This window comes from Nannobrachium achirus, assembly GCF_963921795.1.
Source record: "Nannobrachium achirus genome assembly, chromosome: 15".
NCBI classification, from domain to species: Eukaryota; Metazoa; Chordata; class Actinopteri; order Myctophiformes; family Myctophidae; genus Nannobrachium; species Nannobrachium achirus.
Genome location: NC_137822.1, coordinates 35,673,138 through 35,696,188, shown reverse-complemented (window position 1 = coordinate 35,696,188; position 23,051 = coordinate 35,673,138). Strand labels below are relative to the sequence as shown.

Below are 23,051 nucleotides of genomic sequence, written 5' to 3'. Positions count from 1 at the left end.
AGTGTGTGTGTGTGTGTGTGTGTCTCTTCTTTATCTGCTCCACACAAGGGCGTCTCCACAGCTGGCATCATTTGATTGGTCTTCATGCATTAACAGCTGTGGTGTTCACACATCCTCAATCTGTCAGGTGCATGGAAACCCTGGCTGTACTGTTCAAAAAACTTTAAGCGTACTCAGGACTGGAGTACGTGGGAAAAAAGATAACCTGTGTTCCAATGGATTCAATGTGGTAATTATTGCCAGACCCAGGGGGTCGGCCTACAAAAGGCTTTGTCGGTCGGTCGGTCCGTCCGTCCCTCTTTTCCTCACTGTGCACACACAGGTGACGGCACTCAAGGCAATCAGCCCAGCAAGGGAAGGGAGGGGCAGATCAGTGTGCACACACAGGTGACGGCACTCAAGGCAATCAGCCGAGCAAGGGAAGGGAGGGGCAGATGCGTGTGTGTGTAACACACACACACACACACACACACACACACACACTCATACACACACACGCACCCACACGCACGCACACACACACACACACACACACACACTCACACACACGTACACACACACACTCATAGTGTGCACACACAGGTGACGGCACTCAAGGCAATCAGCCGAGCAAGGCTGATTGCACACACACACACACACACGCAAGATTGATCCCCCCCCCCCCCCCCCCCCCTTCCTTGCATTCTGATTTTCATTGCGGGTCTGGCAGAACCAGGTGACCTGGTCTAGTTTATACACACAAGCTCTTGTTAATACTTGTCGGCCTTGTTCTTGTGTGATTATGTCATGTGTGTTTTTGTTTGTCTTTTAGATTACACAGTTACATATATAGATTTGCTGTGATGACCTACATAATCGTAGCACCTGTGCTGTTCACATTATGATGATCATGAAAAAAATATATTGAATACTGTTTCACTTAAGCTATCAATGACTTGAATTAGTGTTGGTGCCAACCACCAGTCTTATAGATAGATGCATGCTACTGGGGAGTACTGGGGTTTGGTCTGTCCGGCTTTGCTAATAGTGTGTTTATAAATGTTCTTCAATCACAACGGAGACACACTGACATGATTGAACCAGCAAAGAATATATTTAATCTACTTTTATTTTGGAGACTGTAGTGCAAGTTAGTGGTGAATCAGACAATCCACTGGCCTTTTCTTTTAATCTTTGGGACCCAAATTTACACTGAAAAATCATAAGGGTCCATTTCAAACCTGTGATCTACATCCGGGTTTTGGCATCCTAGGGTGCTGTGACATCCAGGTGTGCTGCAGAATACTGTTATACTATTTGGAATGTATCAATAGAATTGGAATATAAAAAATCTAAATAGTTGCAATTTGCGGCTAGAGTGAGAGTAGGCATTCACACTTGTTTATGGTATAAACTTCAACGTTTTCAGGCCAAGGACCCCTTAGTTGAGAGAGAGATGCAGCAGGGGCCCCCACAACCTTTTCATAGATTCCACATAGTTTCATCGTTTGACAGCACAATCATCAGTGTATTTTGGATTCATGTCAATTTGTGAGCATGTAGATCGTCTGTTTTCACAATTTCTGCCTCTAAATATTTGACAATTTGGCCAGTGTTTAATTGGTTATTTTAGAGGTATTAAAAAGTATTTAAATTGTCACTTTAGAAATATGCAGACACACTCACTTAAGCCTTATGTTGGTTTGTTTACTGTTGAGTGCAGATAATGTTGCACACAAGTTAATCATCTGGGGGACTCCCCAAAATAATTTGGAGACCCCCCCTGACCTGGGGGTCTCGACCATAGAGTAGGTCCCGACCCACAGGTTGAGAACCACTGGATTACAGAACCACACTGGCGTAGCGGAAGTTTGACTTCCCCTGGCAGGAAGTTGTCAGACAGTCGGTGGGTGGTGTTGTTGTGTTGTGGTTGGAGACTGGAGTCCAGTGGTGGTGGGGACTGGGAGTCCGTCCGTTGTTGGACTGTCTGTCTGGAGGAGGAACAAAAAAATAAATAAACAAAAAAGCAAAAAGGGAAAGATGGCGACGCCTCGTCGCTGCACTCAGCAGCAGCAGCAGCAGCCGTCAGGCTCAGAATGCCTCCCATCACCATCATCACCATCCTCTCCTCCTCCTCGGCGGCGGCGGCGGAGCGGCAGCATCACTCCACCCGGCTCTCCCCTTCCTCCTCCCGGGAGCCAGCTCCTCCTCGACGCCCGGACGGGAGGTGGTGGTGGTGGGAGTGGTGGTTCTTCGCTCCCTCTGGTTGTTGGAGCCGCCGATCATTCGCTGAACCCGAACCCCTCGGCCGGCGGTGGGGAGCAGCAGCAGCTGACGACCCCCGCCGCTGCTGCTTCTCCAGACACCCATAGCAGCAGCAGCAGCAGCAGCGCCGGTTCCCCGACAACCTCCAGCAGCAGCGGCGGCGGCGGGACGCCCACCGCCTCCACCCCGGGCTCGGTGGACGCCAGCCTGGCGTGCGGTGCCCCGTGTACCGCCGGTTGGAACAGCAGCAGCAGCAGCAGCAGCGGGGCTTTCAGGGAGCTGTTCGAGGCGTGCCGCACCGGGGATGTGTCCAGGGTAAAGAGGCTGGTGGATGCCGTCAATGTGAACGCCAAAGACATGGCCGGGCGCAAGTCCACGCCTCTGCATTTCGCCGCAGGTATTTATATTATATTAATGAAGCTTTATCATGAAGCAGCAAGCTGCAAGTATCATTATTACTGTCATTGTAAAAAAAAAACACTGTTGCCCGCATGGATCAATTATTGGGTTACATTTGTAGCCTACTACAGTCGTCACCAATGTTTTCATCTGTTACCAATATGTTTCCATCAGTAAATAATGTATTTATTAATGGAAACATGATAGGCTACATTATTATAATGCAGCCAACCTCATCTTGTTGGTATTTTCCAGAGAATGGATAAGAAGCCAGATTACATTGCCACTCCACAAGTAGTTACACAACACTGTAATACTGAAGTAAAGGTCCTGTATTCCAAATATTTATTAATTTTTCATTTAATTACCGTAACAATAACTAAAGCTGGCCGTGTGCGGCCAGCTTAACATAAAATACTACTGATTCACAAATTAATGATCTTTTCTGAGGTATTGAAATTGAATAAAAGTCCTGAAATTGTCACTTCACTGTCATCTGTCAAAACTTAAGTAGCCTACAGTACTTGAATAAATGTAATAAAAGTTACTTTCCACTGCTGGCTAATTGGCTATGTACATTTTATATAATATTAAAAAAAAGTAAGGAAACTCACAATTCAACTACCTCTGATTCTTTGACCAACAGAGAACAGAAGCAACAAATGAAGATGATTGACATAATTGATCATGCAATCCAGTGTTTTATTGTACCATGACAGCTGCCTGCTTGGATGTTTCACTGTTGATAGATGTTATATTTTTAAACATAATTGCGACCGAAGGTCGCAGTTCACCATGAGAAATGTCACAGCTTGTCCGTGTCCGTGTAGACGTGTGTGTACACATTTTTACAGTCTATGGGTTGGTTCCCTTGACACATCACTGTGACATCATCACAGGGGATATCATAGGTGACTTCACCTTACCTATGTAAAAGTATGGGTATTCCCCAGAATCCCTTTTATGCCCATATATGAAGATCCCTGATGTCATCGATATACATCACTGGCCAGATGGCCAAGAATTAACACGGGGGTACATTTATTGTAAATCAAATTATTGTCTAGTTAGTAGATAATAAAGTTTCCCCTGGACTATAATGTGTTGCCCTGTTGGGCAACCACACTAATAAGCTGTCCTGTGTGGTCTCTCTCCCCCCAGGCTTTGGGAGGAAGGATGTCGTGGACCATCTCCTTCAGACCGGTGCTAACGTGCATGCTCGTGATGACGGCGGTCTGATCCCACTCCACAATGCCTGCTCGTTTGGACACTCTGAGGTATGGATTAAAACATTTGTTTCCCAACGTAACTAAATTTGTATTTGCAGATTAGTACATAAAACACAGTGCAGGGTTTACATTAGTACATCATGTCAAATGTAAATTTACAGTCCATTTCAAAGTCAGTTTTCCGTGGTGTCATTCTGTTGGGTTTTGTAGACGGCCAATTTTTCCCATTTCTCAAGGAAGGAGTTCTTGTAACCTGAGTTTGTGGGTAAATCTCTCCATCACATACATTTCCTCCACAAGTTGGAGGGTCACTCTTGTACCACAATCTTGTGATTGCTTTTTCGCTGGCTGCCAGCAACACCTTGACCAGATACAAGTCTTCTCTATGTGTGTTTTCCTGCGTCAAGTTTCCTAGATACAGCGCCACACTTGTTTTCGGTATTTCGTATTTCAGTATCTCCTTTATTATCGACCATATATCATCCAGATATTTGTCAATTTTTGGGCAATTCCAAAGTATGTGTTCGTGGTCAGCATCCATATATCCACATAATCTCCGGCATGATTGTTTCTCTGCTGTGAAATTTCCTCCGATCTTTGGAGTCATGAAATATCTGATAGTTCTTCCATCAAAATTCCCTCCACATTCTAGAGATTGTGGCCGTGCACTGTGTCTTACAAATATTATAGCAATCCTCCTGGTCTCCAAACCTTTAAGAATCGCACCTGTGCCAAGTGAGCGGTGATCACTTTGCATGGTATCAGACACAAAAAACGTGCATATCTCCTTGTATGGGCCGTGACATCAGCTGTGGTGATGTCGGTCTCTATGTACTTTATATGATGTTAGTCTCGCGTGACGTCAGTCTCGTGCTCACATGGACACTCACTCATACACACACACAAAGCCAGACATAGGAGCGGTTAGCATCGCTCTAAAAGGTTCTTGAACCAATGGTTGGTGATATGGCAGGACAGAGGATCTCTTGTTGGACACCAGTATGCAGCCACATGGAAGTCCATAATTGGTCATATTGATGACATCATCAGTGTTAATGACAGATGTACTACACATAAAAACAATTGCTTTGAACAAAAGTGCATTGGCCGGGAATCGAACCCGGGTCACTCGCATGGCAAGCGAGAATTCTACCACTGAACCACCAATGCTGTATCAAACATGTGACATATATGGTATATTAAACATTACAGCTGAGCACTACCTTGTCATAGAGGCCAGCAAGCTTCTCTCAGCAGGACGACAAACTGTATGTGAAAAGACAGGGCCGGTGCCTGGCTGAATTAAAACCATATCTAACCCTCAATGTAGGGTGACCAGACATTCCTGTTTGACCAGGATTGTCCCGTTTTGTCCGGGATTGTCTCGGTTTCAAGCTGCGTGTTCCGACAAATATTTCGAAAAGATGGCTGTCTCCGTGCTGCCGAGGCGGACGCGTGGGTACTGGCCCGGCTCTCCCGGTCGCTCCTAGCCCGAGTTAACTGCATTTTATGTGCGCTGCAGTGGCGGGCGACCACTTTTGCATCCGTTCTGGAGCACCAGGAGTCGGTGGTCCCGGTTAATTCCTCGTGAGCAGCCCTGTTGGGGTGGTCATTTTTGCCCTTTTTTTCTGAATTAAAACCATAACCCAATGGATTGTCTGCTGTACAGAAGATGCTGAGAGGAAGGCTTTCCAGCCATGATGTGGTGCTCCCAGACCTATTGGTTCCAGCCATTACGTGTTTGAGTGGCTCCTGAATCTGTAACCTTAACGACAAGACATTAACCTGAACTAGTACTTATTGTCCTTACAACAAAACACTGAGGGATGTTTCCACTATCTTTCGGCCGGGCTTTTAGTAATATTCACACAATAATAACAACATTGTTATAAACTTGTTGTGTATACATTTTCAGATTTTGAGATTTCAGGAGGCAATGTGATCTGAAATACACAGTATGGATATGAATAGGGATGGGACGATATGGAAGTTTCATGTCAAGATTATTGTGACCAGAAATATATCGATTTACGATACTACTGTGGTAATCAAAATATCCCCAACATCCTTTATAACATTTGTCAAAAAATCTACAAGCTCACAACGCGTCGCTGCCATCGCAACACGATGCGTAGTGAGCTTGTAGATGGGCAATTGTTTTGGCAAAGAGATTTGAGTGAAAAAAGAGAAATCAAGCAGGCGTTGTGAGCTTGTAAATCGTCTATTTTCGGCAAAGAGGTTTGGTGTAGAGGGGAAACAGAGTAGACTAAGTACAGAGTGAAAGGTAAGGTTTATTAAGTATATGAGTGGTTAACTATATGAATACACAAATTGACATGAATCCAAAATACACTGATGATTGTGCTGTCAAACGATGAAACAATATGGAATCTGGGGGTCCCTGCTTCATCTCTCTCTCAAATAAGGGGTCCTTGGCCTGAAAACGTTGAAGACCCCTGCGATAAACGAAAATAAGGATTATCATCCCATGCCTGTTTTCAGGTGGTGTCCCTGCTGCTGTGTCAGGGGGCTGACCCTAACGCCAGAGACAACTGGAACTACACACCTCTGCACGAGGCTGCTATCAAGGGCAAGATCGACGTCTGCATAGGTACTCATACACGCACATTAGGGATGGGACAATATGAAAATGTCATATCACGATTATTGTGACAAAAGAAATCGCGATTTACGATATTATCGCGATAATCAAAATCCATTATCCTGGGCCGGAACATTTGCCAAAAAATAGCAGATCACAGCGCGTTGCAATGCGACGCGTTGTGAGCTTGTAGATCAGAAAATAGACGATCTACTAGCTCTGTAGCTCACAACGTTGTTAGCTTGTTGATCTGCTGTTTTCACTAGTTTGGGTCCCGGGCAAATGTCTAATTTCTCTTTTGGGTCTCTCGCGACCTAAAAGGTTTGGGGACCACTGGTGTACACTATATGCATAATGTTACTCAGTGAGTGACTCAATACACTGTACCATCATTATAAGACACACAAAGTGTACAAGTTTAATCTGTTAAAGATGGGTTGCCATGATTTCTTCCCCCCTAAAACATGATTATCAGATATAATGATTATACTAGGAGGAAGATTTTTTCCAAGAAAGTGTACAGAAAGTGTTAAAATTTGTTTTTTATGTGGCCACACCCACCAGTTCATTAAGTATGCCTGGTTGTCATGGTGGGTGGCGACTCAGCCAAAGTTAGCCACACCCAACAATGTTGGGTGAATGGTAAAAGTGGAGGGGATGATTATATGATGTCATTTTATCTGTGTTTTTGGATCTGCACTTTTAACCCACAAGGTATCAGCCTCCAGGAAGAAACCCCAAATACAAAGGGAATACATAATTGCTCATAACAACCACACCAGGGCGTCTAATGAAGTACTGTCAACCTCCTAGACACATGAAACCCAAAAAATGTACAAAACTATGGCACCGCCTCTTTAAGGCTGGTTTTACACGGCGAAACCTTCACACAATGCACACCAAAGAACAGAAGAGCTGAGAGTCTCGGACTGTTGGGATCTCATTCTCTTTCCCGAAGTTCAGAGCTGCTGCTATACATATAAACTGCGAGGAACTCTCTCTGTTTCTTTATCTCATCATCTATCTATTCCTCTTTTAGAAGTGTCTTATCTCACCCTCTCACTCTAGTCTGTACATGTTCTATCTCACTCTGCCAAGTGAATATCTAAATGCATCTTCACACCCTATATAGGCCGACAAGAGCTCTGGTGTGACGCAACAGACTACAAAACCGTTGTGTTAGATGAGTGGTTCTCAAACTAAATCAATACTTATTTGGCCTAGAAAATCCTGTATGACTGGGAGCTCCATAAAGGATTTCATTGTTGTTAAAATGTTTTTAAAATATTCAACATTCTTTGAATGTTGTCAAGATTTTGTTAACACATCAATCTACATGTTTAAAGCGACACGTGAGCTTGTCGATAGGCTCTTTATTTAATGAAATAATAAAGCCTTTAATAAAACACCTTTTCTAACGCCTAATTATATACGATTAGTTCGATTAACTGCTGCACCCCTAGCTGCGTACCCCGGCCATTACATAGTTCACGGTAATCAGTGTGATATGAAAAACTACAAATGAACTTCCCCTGGGATGTGTGCTATTATTTCACCTTACTGCTTTACTAACCGTAAAGCAGCGAATAATCCATAAATTGCATTACTGCTCAGACTCAAGCCTGCACAGGAGACAAAACCACATTGATTTTCTTTTTTCACCCCCCACCAGTTACAGTATCTGCTCTGGCCAGCATTGTTTTCAATTGGAAACTGAAACAGCATTGCTGGCTGACTGACTTCGGAAAAGACAGCACAACAGTATAATAGAAAGAATAGATGGGCTTTTTGGATCCCTGGGGGGAGTTTGAGGCCGACATGATGTGCCAGGCCAATTGGTAGCAACGTTAAAGGGCTGAATTGGCTTATGCGTTTGGCTCGTAACGCCACAGAGACACTGATTACATGTTGAGTTATGGAAAGTAATGGAAAGCAATTTGTGTTGACAGTATGTCAATAGCCCACAGCAAAGCAGAGAATCTGCACCTGAAATGTAGTTTTCTATCTAGCTGTAACAGGTGGGGACAGACAGACGGTGTACTCACTGTACTGAAGCGATTTGCCTAAATGGTTCTCCAAGTGATGCATGGGGACCATACAAGGTCCTCCATGTAAGGGTGGGTGATATGGTGATAAATATCGTTGAGACGATACAATATCTCCACAATATGCCTTTTCAGAGATATCGTATATATCGTGATACAATGAGGGTCTCCCTTATAAAAAAAATCCTGTTGAATTGTTAATACAGGGATTCATTGGAGAATTAATTTGAACCTGCATTTTGGTCTAAATCAGTAGTTCTCAAACTTTAAAATGTCACGGTCTACCCTTATTTGTGTACTGTCAGTTACATACTTGTAAGGGTCAATTTAGACCTCCCAAAAGGACCCCAGATACTCCCTGGACTCCACTTTGAGGACCACTGGTCTAATGTCTGTTGGTCTGTTGCTCCTTTTACTTTTACTTTTTGTTACCTTGCAGGTGGTGCTTGTACTGTTAAGTAACTTGAAACATAACCATAAAAGCCAACATAAAAAAATAATCGTGATAAGTATATCACGATTATTTACCTGTTTACCTGGTAACCATGGTAACCAGTTAACACATCCCTGGACGTGACAACGGGGCTGTGGCGCTGCACCGTGTTAATTCTTATCACGTTCCTGGAGTTTTTTTGGCATCGGAAGTGTTTATGGCTCTGAAACAAAGTTTTATAGTTGCATCGAGCAAAACTCTCTGCAACACGCTTGACACTTTAAATTCCATCCGCAACACGGTTGCATTTTACTGTAGGGGGTTTCACCCTAATAAAACCATCTCGTAGCTGATTTTCTCAGAGGTTTCCCTCAGGACACTTGACGTTTTGACAGCTCTCAGTTTTATCTGGCAGAGAGAATGATTGGAGGTCTTTGAGCTGAAACCTTCTTCTCAGTCTGTTCTCAAACTTTAAATGGGTACGAGGCTCTGAGACGGAGTGAAATGAGACGGAGTGAAATGAGACAGAGTGAAATGAGACAGAGTGAAATGAGACAGAGTGAAATGCCAGTGCCCAGTGGACCACTTCCTGGTGAGCAGAACTGGCACTGCGTCGTGATTATGGATCCCACTGGGAAAGATGGATAACCACGCCCCGGACTCATTTTTGAAGCTTGTGATTGGCTGAACCGGACGTAGGGAGCGCTCCGTTGTAGTCTCTTGGACCGAGCGAGGTGCACCAAAACCCATTTATCATGGCGTTTATCGTGCGCTTGCCCAGGCCGTAAGAACGATTGCATTCACCACGGCTTCGTAACTCTCGCGGCGCTCCGCCGGCCGCACGGCCCAAGGTCCGCTGGCCTTCGCGCCGCTTGCAATGTCGTGGACAATAACTGAAAACGAGCGCTCTATGCCGTTTCTATCCATCTTTCCCAGTGGGATCCATAATCAGGCGGCACTGCGGCGTGATTATGGATCCCACTGGGAAAGATGGATAACCACGCCCCGGACTCATTTTTGAAGCTTGTGATTGGCTGAACCGGACGTAGGGAGCGCTCCGTTGTAGTCTCTTGGACCGCGCGAGGTGCACCAAACCCCAATTATCATTGCGTTTATCGTGCGCTTGCCCAGGCCTTACGGCCTGGGCATAAATAGAACGATTGCATTCACCACGGCTTCGTAACTCGCGCTCCGCCGGCCGCGCGGCCCTGGCCCGAAGTCCGCTGGCCTTCGCGCCGCTTGCAGTGTCGTGGACAATAACTGTGAAAACGAGCGATCTATGCCGTTTCCATCCATCTTTCCCAGTGGGATCCATAATCACGCGGCACTGCGGGATGAACAGCGAATCAAAACGTTGATAACATCCCAGCCCAGGTGATAATGTCAAATGTATTCAATTCAAGCAAATGATTTGCAGTGTTGGGCAGTAACTAGGTTTTAAGTAATACATTACTGTGATAATATTCCTTTTTTATTTGATTTTGCTGGTGGGTGGCAAAAGTAATATGTAATAGTATATATTATTAAGTCATAAGTAATATAATATTATTACTTTTTTAAGGAGTAATAATATGTAACAAATGGAGCCGTGTAAAGTAACCAACAATGTGTGAAAGTTTCGCCATATAAAATCAGCCCTTGAAGGGGTACTGTCACTTATCTTAAAATATGAGTTAATATTTTTATGATGTCATTGTGGGAATGCGCAATTATAAGCCAATCAAATTAATTGACTGTACTTAGACTACTTACTGTACTGGTTAGCTGTTGTTGGGGAGGGGCAGATTACACTGTGACATGAGTTTCAGACTATTTCAGAGCGTTTTCAGAGAGACCACGTGACCTACTTTACTGTATCATACTATTATAATTTCGGGGCGTGTCAGCGGGCCTTTAACAGATTAAATCCATGGAGTTCTGTGGCATTACGTTGTTGTGATTTGATGATGATGACACAGTGTATTGAGTCACTGATTAGTAAAATGCATGCATATAACACACAGGCACGCACGCACACACACATACGTGCACGACTGCACGTACATACACATGCATGCGTGTGCACTCACACATACAGTACTCTGATCAGTTTGAATAAAGCAGTGTACACTGGACATGCAGTTGGGAGATGCCTACAGAGAGAGAGAGAGACAGAGTGAGTGAGTGCCGTAAGTAGAGCTAACTTTGAAAAAAAAGAAAACGGGTGCAGAGAGAGTTTGTTATTCAGCTCATACCTGTTAGGGAGTCACGTGACTCCTCTCCTCTCTCTCATTTTTTTCCCTTCCCTCCGTCCGCCTCCTTATTATATAGAGCTGAATCCTCCTGTCTGTCTGTTCTCTACCTTTTCAGGCCGTGACCCCCAAAATAATCAGATTTTAACTGGGGACCCCCCCCCCCCCCCCCCCCCCACTTTACGAAAACAAAGTGTTGAGTGATTACATTTTGTATGACACGGTTCTGAAACCGTATGACACATTGTGAAAATAGCAGATCTACATGCTCGCGAGGCATTGTGAGAATGTAGATTGGCTATTTTCACAATTTCTATCGCTAATATTTGACAATCTGGCCAATGTTTAATTTAATAATTTCATAATTTTAGAGGTATTAAAAAGCCAATTGTCACTTTAGAAATGTGCAGATACCCCTCTATACACTTAATCCTTATGTTGGTTTGTTTACTGTTGATTGAGAAAACAATGCTGCACATTAAGTTAATCATCTGGGGACCCCCCCAAAATAATTGGGGGACCCCCCCAAGGGGCTCCCGACCCACAGGTTGAGAACCACTGCTCCACCATCACACGTTACCAGCTCCAGTTGCTTAGTATTGGTACACCTCTCTTTGTTTCTCTTTTCTCTAGGGATGGGACGATATGAACATTTCATATCACGATTATTGTGACAAAAAGAAAAAAAACAGGATTTACGATATTATCACGATAATCAAAATCCATTATCCTGAAGCGGAACATATTTGCCAAAAAATAGCCGATCTACAAGCTCACAATGCGTCACAATGTGACGCGTTGTGAGCTTGTAGATCGGCAATTTGTCAAAACAAGACATTTTGATAGAGAGTGCCTTTTACCAATTTTAGGGTTTAAGTGGTACCGGATATGCAGCTTGGCAAATAAAAGGTGAATTGATCCCAGTACATGACGGAGGACGATATCACGATAAATTAAATCTTCACGATACGATTATCGTGAGTGTTTTTTATCACGATAAATAAACGATGATATCGCGTATCGTCCCATCCCTCCCTACCCCTCACCTCTGTCATTCTCTCTCAACCTCCCCTCCTCATCATCCCCTCCTGTCCTTATCTCCTCCCCCCCCCCCCCCCCCCCCTCTCTCTCTCTCTCTCTCTCTCTCTCTCTCTCTCTCTCTCCCCCCTTCCTCTCCCCCTTCCCCTTATCCCCGTCTCCCTTATCCCCCGTCTCCCAGTCAGTCGGAGAGGCGCGAGTCTCTCCGCTCGCTCTCTCTCTCTCTCTGCCCGCTGCGTGGCTCCGTCTCCGTTCTCCTCCAGCGATTACGCTCCTCGGTCAAGATGTTCCATCATCTCTTATCCCTCCTTCCTTTCCTTTGTCTGCTTTCCTTTGTTTTGTTTCTTTAATGTATTCTAGTGTTAGCTTAGCTTATAGTTACAGCTTTATTACCCCTCTTCCCCATCACCCCCTCCTCCGTCCGCACGGCTGTTTAGCGTAGCTCGTCACGTAGCTGTTTCTTGCTGCTGCTGCTGCGGTCGGGTCCTCTCCTCCACTTTCCACTCTGTACTCTGTAGCCTCCGTACGTACTGTAGCATGTCTGTTTACATCAGCAGCATGGCTGGGGGAGGAGGAGGACCCGAGGAGGGGCAGCCGCCGCCGGGGGAGCCGCTCGTGGATGGAGCGGCGGGGAGGAGGAGAGGAGTAGGAGCAGGAGGAATGGAGGGGAAAGAAGGGGTCGTCGGTCTGGCGGTGGGGAGGCTCGGGGGAGCAGCGGGCGGACGGGGCAGCAGCGCGACGAGGGACAGCGGCGGAGGAGGAGGAGGTTTAGGAGGCGGCGGCGGCGGCGCGGTGTGTCGGGGAGTGTGCGTCTCGGCGGTCCAGGAGCTCAGCTACTCTCTGTGTCTGCCCTGTTGTTGTACAGTGCTGCTGCAGCACGGCGCCGACCCCGGCATCCGCAACACGGACGGCAAGTCGCCGCTGGACCTCTCGGAGCCCGGCTCCGCCAAGGCTGTGCTCACAGGTCAGTCACACTTTATTTACACCCTGTCTGTCTGGGGTCAGTGGTTCTAAACCTTTTCTGGCCGTGACCCCCCAAAATAATCATATTTTAACTGGGGACGCCCCCACCACCCTGACGAGCACTAAGAGTTACATTTTGTATAACACGGTTCTATTGTGAAAATAGCAGTTTCTGCCTCTAATATTTGACAACTTCCTTAAATTGTCACTTTAGAAATGTGCAGATACCCTCTATAGTACACTTAGACGTTATGTTGGTGTGTTTACTGTTGAGTGAGAAAACGGTGTTGCACATTAAGTTAATCATCTGGGGACCCCCCAAATAATTTGGCGACCCCCCCTGGGGGTCCCGACCCACAGGTTGAGAACCATTGGTCTGGGTGGTCTCTCCAGTTGCACTGATCCGTCTGTCTCTCTGCATGGCTGCAGCAGGGCAGGGGTCTTCAACGTTTTCAGGCCAAGGACCCCTTAACTGAGAGAGAGATGAAGCAGGGACCCCCTCGACATATTGTATAAATGCGTTATGCAGATCTTCAACGACTTGTTTGACAGCACTGTCATCAGTCTACTGTATGTTGGATTTGTGTTAATGTTTTATCAGACATTTAGTCACTTCAATCGTTGATACGTGGTAAACTTGATCTTTCACTCTGTCTGCTCTTTTTGACCTCTACACCAAACGTCTTTGCCGAAAATAGCAGATCTACAAGCTCTCGCGAGGCGTTGAGAGCTTTTAGATCTGCTATTTTTGGCTAAAGTTATCCACAGAATAGAGAATGTGAGGGTTCAAAGGGTTTTCAATGGAAAATAATTATCCTATCACACAAGGATTTGGTGCCCCCCCCCCCCCTGTAGTATCTCTTGAGGACCCCCTGTTGAAGACCCCTGCTGTAGTTTGATCTGTGTCTTTCTCTCTCTCTCCGTCTCTCATGCTCTATCTCTATCTCTCTCTCTCACACTTGCTACAGTTATTTGTCTCTACCTTGTCTCTCACTCTCTCTTGTTCTATCGCTCTCTCTCTTTCTAGTCCGGGCGTTTCGGGAAGTTTGATGGAATCGTGCACTTTACGATAAAAGCATGGAATTTGGCACACAGTTAGACTTTGGCTATAGGGACATCGCAGATTTGTCTTGGGAAACTTGTGGGAGCCAATCAAAGTTCGGGTCTCATAGACTTTACTATACAATATATAAGTAGCATCTGAGGGGTCAAACTAGGGTTTTTTCGTGATTCTGAATCCAATGCAAGCATTTGTTTTGCATGAAAAATGTTCCTTGTGCTAATAATGGCCTCCATAAAACTATGGTTTAGTGATGAGTCATCACTTTTCACAGTTTTTTTGCGGTCCGTTTTTCAGAAAGGAATATTTTTTTGTGCAAAACAAATGCTTGCATTGGATTCTGAATCACGAAAAACTCGTAGTTTGACCCCTCACATGCTACTTTTCTTAAAGCATTTTTTTTTGTATTATTTTACTGTATAGTAAAGTCTATGAGACGCCAGGTTTGATTGGCTCCCACAAGTTTCCCAAGACAAATCTGCGATGTCCCTATAGCCAACAATGTTCCATATGGCATGTTCTAACTGTGTGCCAAATGTCATGCTTTTATCGTAATGTGCACGATTTGTGCACAATCTTTGCCCGAAACACTCAGACTATTCTCTCACCTCCCTCTTTCTTTTTCTCTCTCTCTCTCTCCTCCTCGTCCTGTTTTCCCCCGATCTCTCTCTCTCTGCCTATAGCTCGCTTTCTCACTATCTTTTCTCTCCTGCGTTTGCACCCTCTCTTTCAGAGGTCAAAAGAGACCTCTGTCTCTCTCGACCTCTCTCTCTCTCTCTTACCTCCTCTGTTCTCTTCTCTTTCTTTACTTCGTTTCATCATCCTTTTGTTCTTCTCACACTCTTTTTGGTGAGGTCACGTTCACAGAATCTTTCTTTCTCTTCCTCCTTCTTTTTCTTACTCCCTCTCTTATTCTCTCTCTCTCTCTGTCGCAGTCTGTGTATTTTGGTGTATAATTATGCAACATTGCTGTTAACGATTCTGCATTCTGTGCTGAATCGGCTAATCGCTATGGAACAGGTGTGTTTATGTATTAATGTTGGCTGTGGAGTTGTTGTGATGGAGAGTTGTGTGTGTGTGTGTGTGTGTGTGTGTGTGTGTGTGTGTGTGTGTGTGTGTGTGTGTGTGTGTGTGTGTGTGTGTGTGTGTGTGTGTGTGTGTGTGTGTGTTCTATTCTTGGTTATGTAAGTGATCATTTTGTGCAATTAATTGTGGTTTGGAGATAGTATAAAAACAGAAAATGGGTCAGAATGGCTTATTGTCAGTATCTCTCTCTCTCTCTCTCCCCCTCCCTTTCTGAGGATTCCTCCATTCTATGCCCAACGTTTCCCCAGTCATCATCCATCACTCTTAATCATTTCCAAGGTTATTCACTTTGTACCGTGTTTTAATCTGTGCCTCAAGTGCTTGTCTAAATCTCACATCTCACACATTATCATGTTTCGTTTTATGTGTAAAGCACGTGAGCTTGAACGGTGGTGAGCTGAAGATGGCGTTGGTACCGTTGATGATGACAGAAAGTCTTTTAGCAACGGGTCGGTTTGGTGCATCCCTAATATGTACTGGTATCGTATCGGATTGTGAACTCAGTGTCGTGTATTGTATAGTCTTGTGAGCTGCGTGTATATAGTCACACTCCTAGCCTGTTATTATTGATAAGTAGTTTTTGTTATTGATACATCATAATAATTAAATAAATCCATGAAATCCGTCATTGGCGCTCTGGGCTTACTAAAAGAAATCCGTCAAAGATCCATCAATGGCAGATGAGTCAGAGTGAAACTGGTTAAGTGTGGAGCCATTTGAACACACAGGCTTTTTTGTTTTTCCTTTTCCTGAAAAGTAACAGTTTTGGACATACAGTCCAAAACGTTGGAAGTGGCTCAGGGGTAGAGAAACCGCCATTAGAACACAGAGGGTTCCCGAAGGGTTCCCAGTTCAATCCCAGGCTCCCCTAGAGTTAGTGTCAGAAGAGTCCTTGAGAAAGACTTTGAACCCCTAGTTGCTCCTGATGAGCAGGTTGGTGAATGGGCAATCTGGCTAGCCATCGTCAGGGAAAAGTCGATCGGTCGCTCTTTTTCCCTTGAGCAATTTGCAGCAATGCGGAAGTCTGTAAACGAGAGACTATAGTGAATGGGTGAATGTAATGCACAATCTCTGTAAAGTGTCTTGGATAAAGGCGCTATATGAATGCATATAAATCCATTTACAGTACAAGGTTTCTACTCGATACCGCCGATTATGCTCACTGTCCTTCACATACTGAATATTGAAAAAGGCTGTTAGTTTTACATGTTTACTTTGTTGTAGACATACAGCACTGTATGTGTGAGCCCCCACAGGAGCGTGCAGATGGTTTAGATTGATTGAACATTTTAATTGACAGAAATGTGAAACGGCAAGAGAACAGTCAAAACACTTAGTCTAAAAGGATTACACCAAAAAAGTCCTCACTGTCTTGTTTCCATTGGGGTCCTACTATAGGTATTCAATTCATCAACAAGTTAAGTGGCACCAATATTAGCAGCAAAATATACACCTTTTTCCACGGGAATTTACTGTAGAATTATGGGTGGGACACATCCGGTAAGCGTGCAGATGCAACCGCTGTGAGCTTGTAGATCACACTCGGTTCGGCTGCGACACCGGAACTGCCGCCCACCTTCTGTGCAGTGCATGATGGGACATTGGAAACTTGTGGATACAATATAAAGAAGCAGTGATTGTGTGCATAATTGTTTTTTTTTTTTTGCATAGCCCATATTACCCATCCTACCGTTAACACCCTGTTCTGCAGGGATGTGCAGAGAATGTTAGGGGCTGAAATTTCCAAAGGGGTCTTTTGGTGAAAATATTGCAAGGGTTGTGAGCTTGGAGTCGGCTATTTTCAGTGCTTGACACCACACTAAACTAATTTAAAAAAAAGGCAATACTGGAGATGTGGTATACAGCATGGATTTCTACACAGTGAGGGCAATGCTTTCAACATAAGATGCTGCATTCAAGTTCAGGAGAGTTTGGACAAGGCAGTTCTCTTGAATACTGCCTTCAGGTATGGCATAGAAAGAGAGGGCATTTGCATTTCTTTCACCATAGTGGAAAAACGGCATTCATGGTTCTGGAGAGGGCACTTTTTATAGACGGGTAAAAAGGGCAGGGGCTCAAGCCCCCTTTGATGTCTATGTGTGCACGTCCCTGCTGTTCTTTCTGTCTTCCAGGATTTAAAGGCAGCCTAATATTCCCCTCGCTGTCTCCCCACCGCAGCCCGCAGCACCGCTGCCAGAACACTGTGTGTTGATAGAAGTTTAACCCATTTAGAACGGGTACACTATTATTGCGTATTATTATTTTGTGCTTTAACTATTGGAAAAATAGTGCCGCACTGCGAGCTTGTAGATCTGCTATTTTTGAAAAATCTTGAAAATTTGAATTTTGAACCGATTCTTTATGTGTTTTTTGAATTCTTCTAAGGTTTTTTGAAAAACACTATGTTTCTATGTCAGCAATCTGGCCAGCCATCATAACTGGAGCTCAGTTAGTCGGTTCTTGAGAGACTACTATGTCAGTGGATCTCAAACTTTTACATGTCAAGGACCCCCAAAATGATGTGTATTTGGCCACGGACACCCCTTCTCAAAATATGTTGTTCCAGGGACCACCCAGAAGCAAAATTTTAGTTACAAATGTTCGCTTTAAAAATACATATATTCAAAGATTTGCACACATTTTTACGATTTTTCAAAAATAGCAGATCTATAAGTTCACAGCGTGGCACCCGGTGCCGCGCTATGAGCTTGTATATCTGCTATTTTTCAGTAGTTAAAGCATAAAATAATGGTTAAAGTGGTTAAAATCGAACGCGACTTAGGCAGGTTCCAGGTCTTTGAGGTTTAAATTGGCCCATAAATTACGGTACCTCCGCAGCTCCGGAACATCCTAGAAACTGGCTCTCAAAGATGATGGACTGAACATCCCTGGCAGCCGCTGGCTGCAGCAGAGCCCAGAGAGGGTGGAGGGGATGGAATCAACTTGGTGATATTATACTGCTACCCAGTAGGGGTGGGCTGATTTCACGTCACGACTCACGACTATTGTGGCCAAAATAATCTGCGATTAACAATAGTATCGCGATTGTCAACGATATGCATGCCTAAAGGCAGTTTTGTTAGCCTGATAAAACATTGTGACTTGAATGATCTGTTTTTTTTTTGTTTTTTTTAAAGATATTTTTGGGGTCTTTTTCTGCCTTTATTGATAGGTATACAGTAGTGTGACAGGTAAATGGGGAGCGAGATGGGGGGGATTACACGCAGCAAAGGTCGTCAGGATCGAACTCGATCGAGTTTTGTGGTGAGTTAGGTGATGTGAGTTTCAAAATACATGTTTTTTATCCACCCAGATGCCCAGGTATTTGTAGGATGGGGACTCTCTAAATAGGAGTCCAATCTATAGTGGATGTTACTGGGAATTAACATCTATAGTGGTTATGTTACTGGGAATTAACATCTATAGTGGTTATGTTACTGGGAATTGGGGTGGAATTATGTTTTATTGAACGAACATGAAATAGACCTCCATGTTTGGCATGATGTAAAAGTAAATGGTGCATCATTTTGGGTTGTTACTTGACCAATTTAAAAAAACACCCTCTAAATCCTGGCCTTTTTCTGAAAAACTCCAAATATTTATTGAAAAATTACAAAAACTATATTCTAAATAGCAACATGAAACCCAAACGGGGTTGCTGTCTTGAAAGGTATATTAGTTACAAAATGGTACATCGTGAGCTTCCCACAGCACTATTAAGCACTTGCACCATGGTGCCCCTATCCTGGGCATGCATAGTCAGTATTGTTGGGCGGTAACTAGTTACTGCCTACCTGTAACATATTACTTTCCCCAGTGATAACTAGTAGTGCAACTTGAATACATTTCAATTTCCAAAGCATGTAACTTTGAGTTACTAGTTTATAATGAACGTGATTTTTTTGACCAAACATTCTTAGTGCATATACTATAGGCGAACATTCTGGGGGAGACCCAGTACAGATCCCTGGGGGACCTTGGTCAACAAAGTCTATAGGGTTTCAAGGTGTTAAAAGGTCCTCTGTCTGCCCTTGGTAGCACCTGGGGAGTGGGGTGTTGCATAACCCATTTAGGCATAGAATTATTTAATGCTTTAGCTATTGAAATATAGCAGATCGCTTGTAGATCCGCTATGCTATTTTTATTTAATTATTTTGTGCAAAATTGTTTTTTTTTTTTTTTAAAGCGAACATTTGGAACTCAAACTTTGCTTCTGGGGGTCTCTGAAATAACATATTTTGAGATGGGCGTCCGCGGGCCAAATGCATGTAGTTTTGGGGGTCCTTGACATGAAAATTAGAAGACATTTATAGAATGGGGTCAAAAAATATTCAAAGACTTGCACAAAATGTTCACGATTTTTTTTCAAAAATAGCAGATCTACAAGCTCGCAGCGCGGCACTCGGTGCCGCGCTGTGAGCTTGTATATCTGCTATTTTTGTAATAGTTAGACCGTTCAGGCCTAAATGGAATAATGCACAGCACCCAGGAGCTGTTGAATCCCAGCTTTTCTCTCAGAAGCGGTGGTCTGAAGGTCAAAATCAACATTTCTTTCCCCATGGGTATGCAAGCCAACCGGGGTGGAGTGCTGTTGAGACAGCCTCAGTGTCAAGTGTAGATAGACCAGAGTGCACCAGTGCATATAAATAATATGGCCTCCACTAGGCCTGGGGCGGTATGGACATTTTGTTACCGCGATTACCGTCTTCCCATTTACCGCCGGTACTGCGGTAATTACCGCACCCCCGTATCTATTAATTAAGGTTCGGCGATAAGCCAAAATATTGCAATCATCTTCCCAAAAGTCGCCTCTCCACAGTGGAGAGGAGACACAGCCTGACTGCCCGAGTTATACTTCTCTGTACAGCACAGCGAGGGGGGTCTGGCTTTCAAAGGAGCAGATCTACAAGCTCACAACACATCGCATCCGCGACGCGTTCTGAGCTTTTAGATCTGCACTGTCGGGTTACCATAGTAACGTAGGCTAGCTACTTGGGCTTTTCAGACACAAACAGCTGTGTGAACAAACCAGAAGAGGAAGGGTAGTCAGATCGTGTACAGTGATTCTGTAAACTCACGTCACGTCTCAACTCTCAAATCGCAGTGATTTAGTGCTGCTATATACAGGTTTTAGTTACAAGACTTGACAGAAAAGGTTATAAAATCGCCGACGTACGGGGCACAATGCGCGACGCGGTGGAGAAAGTAAAATAGTTTCATTTTCGGTTTTACTCCGCGCGGCCCGCGCTCCGCCAGTAATCCGTATGAATAAAAAAAGATATGCCACAACACAAGGTATGTATTAACATCCTTGTGTCGAGTGGATTACAGAGACAGTGTATGCTGCTCCGTCATAGAGTTGTGCTCCGTACCCTGCTCCGTGCACTGTGTGTGCAGGGCGTGATTCCTAAACCCACCAGGATTGAGTTAAGACCCGCCTCACTCCTGGAAGTCCTCGCGTTTCCACGAGGCGGGTCTTAACTCAAGCCTGGTGGGTTTAGGAATCACGCGTGTGCAGGTCTGTGTCTGAGTGACGTATGTGGCTTCCAACGTGTGGTACACGGCCCAGAGCAGAGCGGCATGGAGCGCATGCGGTCCTCGCTTCTCCCCCGTTTTAAAACTCGCTTGTTTTCCAATAAAAAATAGACCTTTTTTTTTGTCTTTTTACCGCGGTAAGCACAATGACACCGCGGTAGACCTCGGTATACCGCGGTACGGCGGTACGGCGGTTACCGCCTCCAACCCTAGCCTCCACAGTTTGTTCCGTGTGCTAGTCGGTACTTTTACTAATTTTCCAGCGATACCCAGGGTTGGTTGGATGTGCCGGGGGTGGGCAAGTAGCCGAGCTCACAAGGCATCGTGATGCAACGCGTTGTGAGCATCTAGATGTGGTTCAGAATAGTTTCTTTCTTTATTTTTTTAACACTTTAAATGCCATCTATTAACTCATCTAGTGCCTATTCCCGAAGATCACCGGGATTAATTAGGGTCATTAAGCCTTGCCTATTCCGAAAATCACTGGGTTACATAATGTAAATACAGTAAACTTGATTTGACTTACTGTAGCGTCTGCGCTGCCCGCTCGTGAAAAGTAATGGCCGCGGTTTGTTTACCTATCCTCCTTAGAAACCCATTGATCTTGCAACAAAGAGTCTCCATTTTCTCAAAAAAATACATATTCATCCCAAGGCTGGCATTTTTCACGGCAAAATCGCTCTCCAATGTTGGCTATTTGCTAGGGGTGTAACGATATAGTAACTGTATCGAAATATCGTTTTTAACTTAAAAAATCGAAGTATATCTTAATGAAAACAGCTAAAATCGAATCGAATCGTTTTATTTTGTATCGAATCGAATCGGCAGTGCAAAGAATCGATTGTATCGATTCTACCTACTTGTGCATTGTATTTAGCATTTTTAAGAAGAAAACATTAAAAGGAGTGGTTTAATTACTTTTCCTTTCCATATAGCTACTCTGGTCTATCGATAAATGTGTGTAATCTCAAGGTGCAGGTTTGTCAATATACAATGACCATGTATTTGGCGGATAATCACTGTGTTTACTTATTTATAACCATAATAGTACATGTTTCCCTTAAAAACCTGCACTATCCACACCTTTCACACATATTTAATTTCTTTGCTAAATAGTTACTATATCGATTTTAAATCATTGAATCGAATCGTATCGTATCGCCATGAATTAACCAATATCATCCATGTATCGTATTGTCAACCATGTATCGTGATATGTATCGAATCGCTAATAAAATGTATCGTTACACCCCTACTATTTGCTCCCCGTGGCTATTACGGTGACTCTCTAAACTACATCTGGGTTGAGTCCGGAAAAAGTAAAACCGGATTTTCGTCACAGACTTTCGTCACAGCTCTTATAAATAAGAGCGTCCGTCTATGGGAATCACAGCACCGGCGCCCCCTTCAGCCCGGAGGTTTAATGGCACAAAATGGGTTAAATCGATGTTATTTACCTGATTTTTGCTCTGTGCATTGCGCGCGGCCGGCCGCCCCCGTTCAGGGCCGCCCCTTCTTTCACGCGAAGAAGAACAAATCAGCCAGCTAGAATCCACAGAAAATGGGTCGAGCGATGTGGGAAGAAAGTACCCAGAAAAAGGCAGATCTTTGTTGCAGCTGTGAAAGACGAAGTGAAAGCCGTGCATCATGGCATATGTCGTTTTTTTCGCTCGCCAGCGGCCGCCGCAGCACCTGTTTACCTGGTAACCATGGTAACAGATAAGACGTCTGTGGACGTCTTAACGGGGTTGTGGCACTCAACGTGGACTTTCGACGTGTGTGTGTGTTTTCTCTAAGGGCCCCATAATGTTTGAGACAGGGGTAACTGGAGGCAAAGATGGCGGCGGTTTCTGTGCTGCCGCGCAGATTTGCGGGGCATGGGGAAAGTTCTTCGAATGGGAGTTACTTGTTCTTTGAACGGGCGTGGGAAAAGGTCTACGATAATGCTGGGCCTGGGATATAATAAAGAGAGAACCAGCGGCTCGCCGCTCCACTCGCATCCAACTTTGGGTTTGGGGTCTCGGCCGCGGACCGCCTCCAGTTACCCATGCCCAGGCGATATAACAGGGGATATGGGGATATATATATAGAGAGAGAGAGAACCAGGGGCACGGGGCGGCAGCCGTTCCACTCCTATCCGACTTGTGGCTCGTATCGCCGACCACCTCCGCCCTCCGGGGACCCCT

The 23,051-nt window shown here is 44.6% G+C and overlaps 1 protein-coding gene across 1 annotated transcript in view; it reads left to right on the top strand.

Annotated features, from left to right (window-relative positions):
• Window positions 1-2,019: 2,019 nt before the first annotated feature.
• LOC308299804 (poly [ADP-ribose] polymerase tankyrase-1-like) overlaps window positions 2,020-23,051 on the top strand; it is a gene marked incomplete at both ends in the record, with an annotated part of 95,669 nt that continues 74,637 nt past the window's right edge. The window contains 5 exons of the mRNA XM_080743590.1: window positions 2,020-2,063; window positions 2,178-2,641; window positions 3,805-3,920; window positions 6,375-6,483; window positions 13,087-13,185. Of these exons, the coding sequence (XP_080599716.1) occupies window positions 2,020-2,063; window positions 2,178-2,641; window positions 3,805-3,920; window positions 6,375-6,483; window positions 13,087-13,185 (832 nt within the window). The remainder of the gene's footprint in view (window positions 2,064-2,177; window positions 2,642-3,804; window positions 3,921-6,374; window positions 6,484-13,086; window positions 13,186-23,051) is intronic.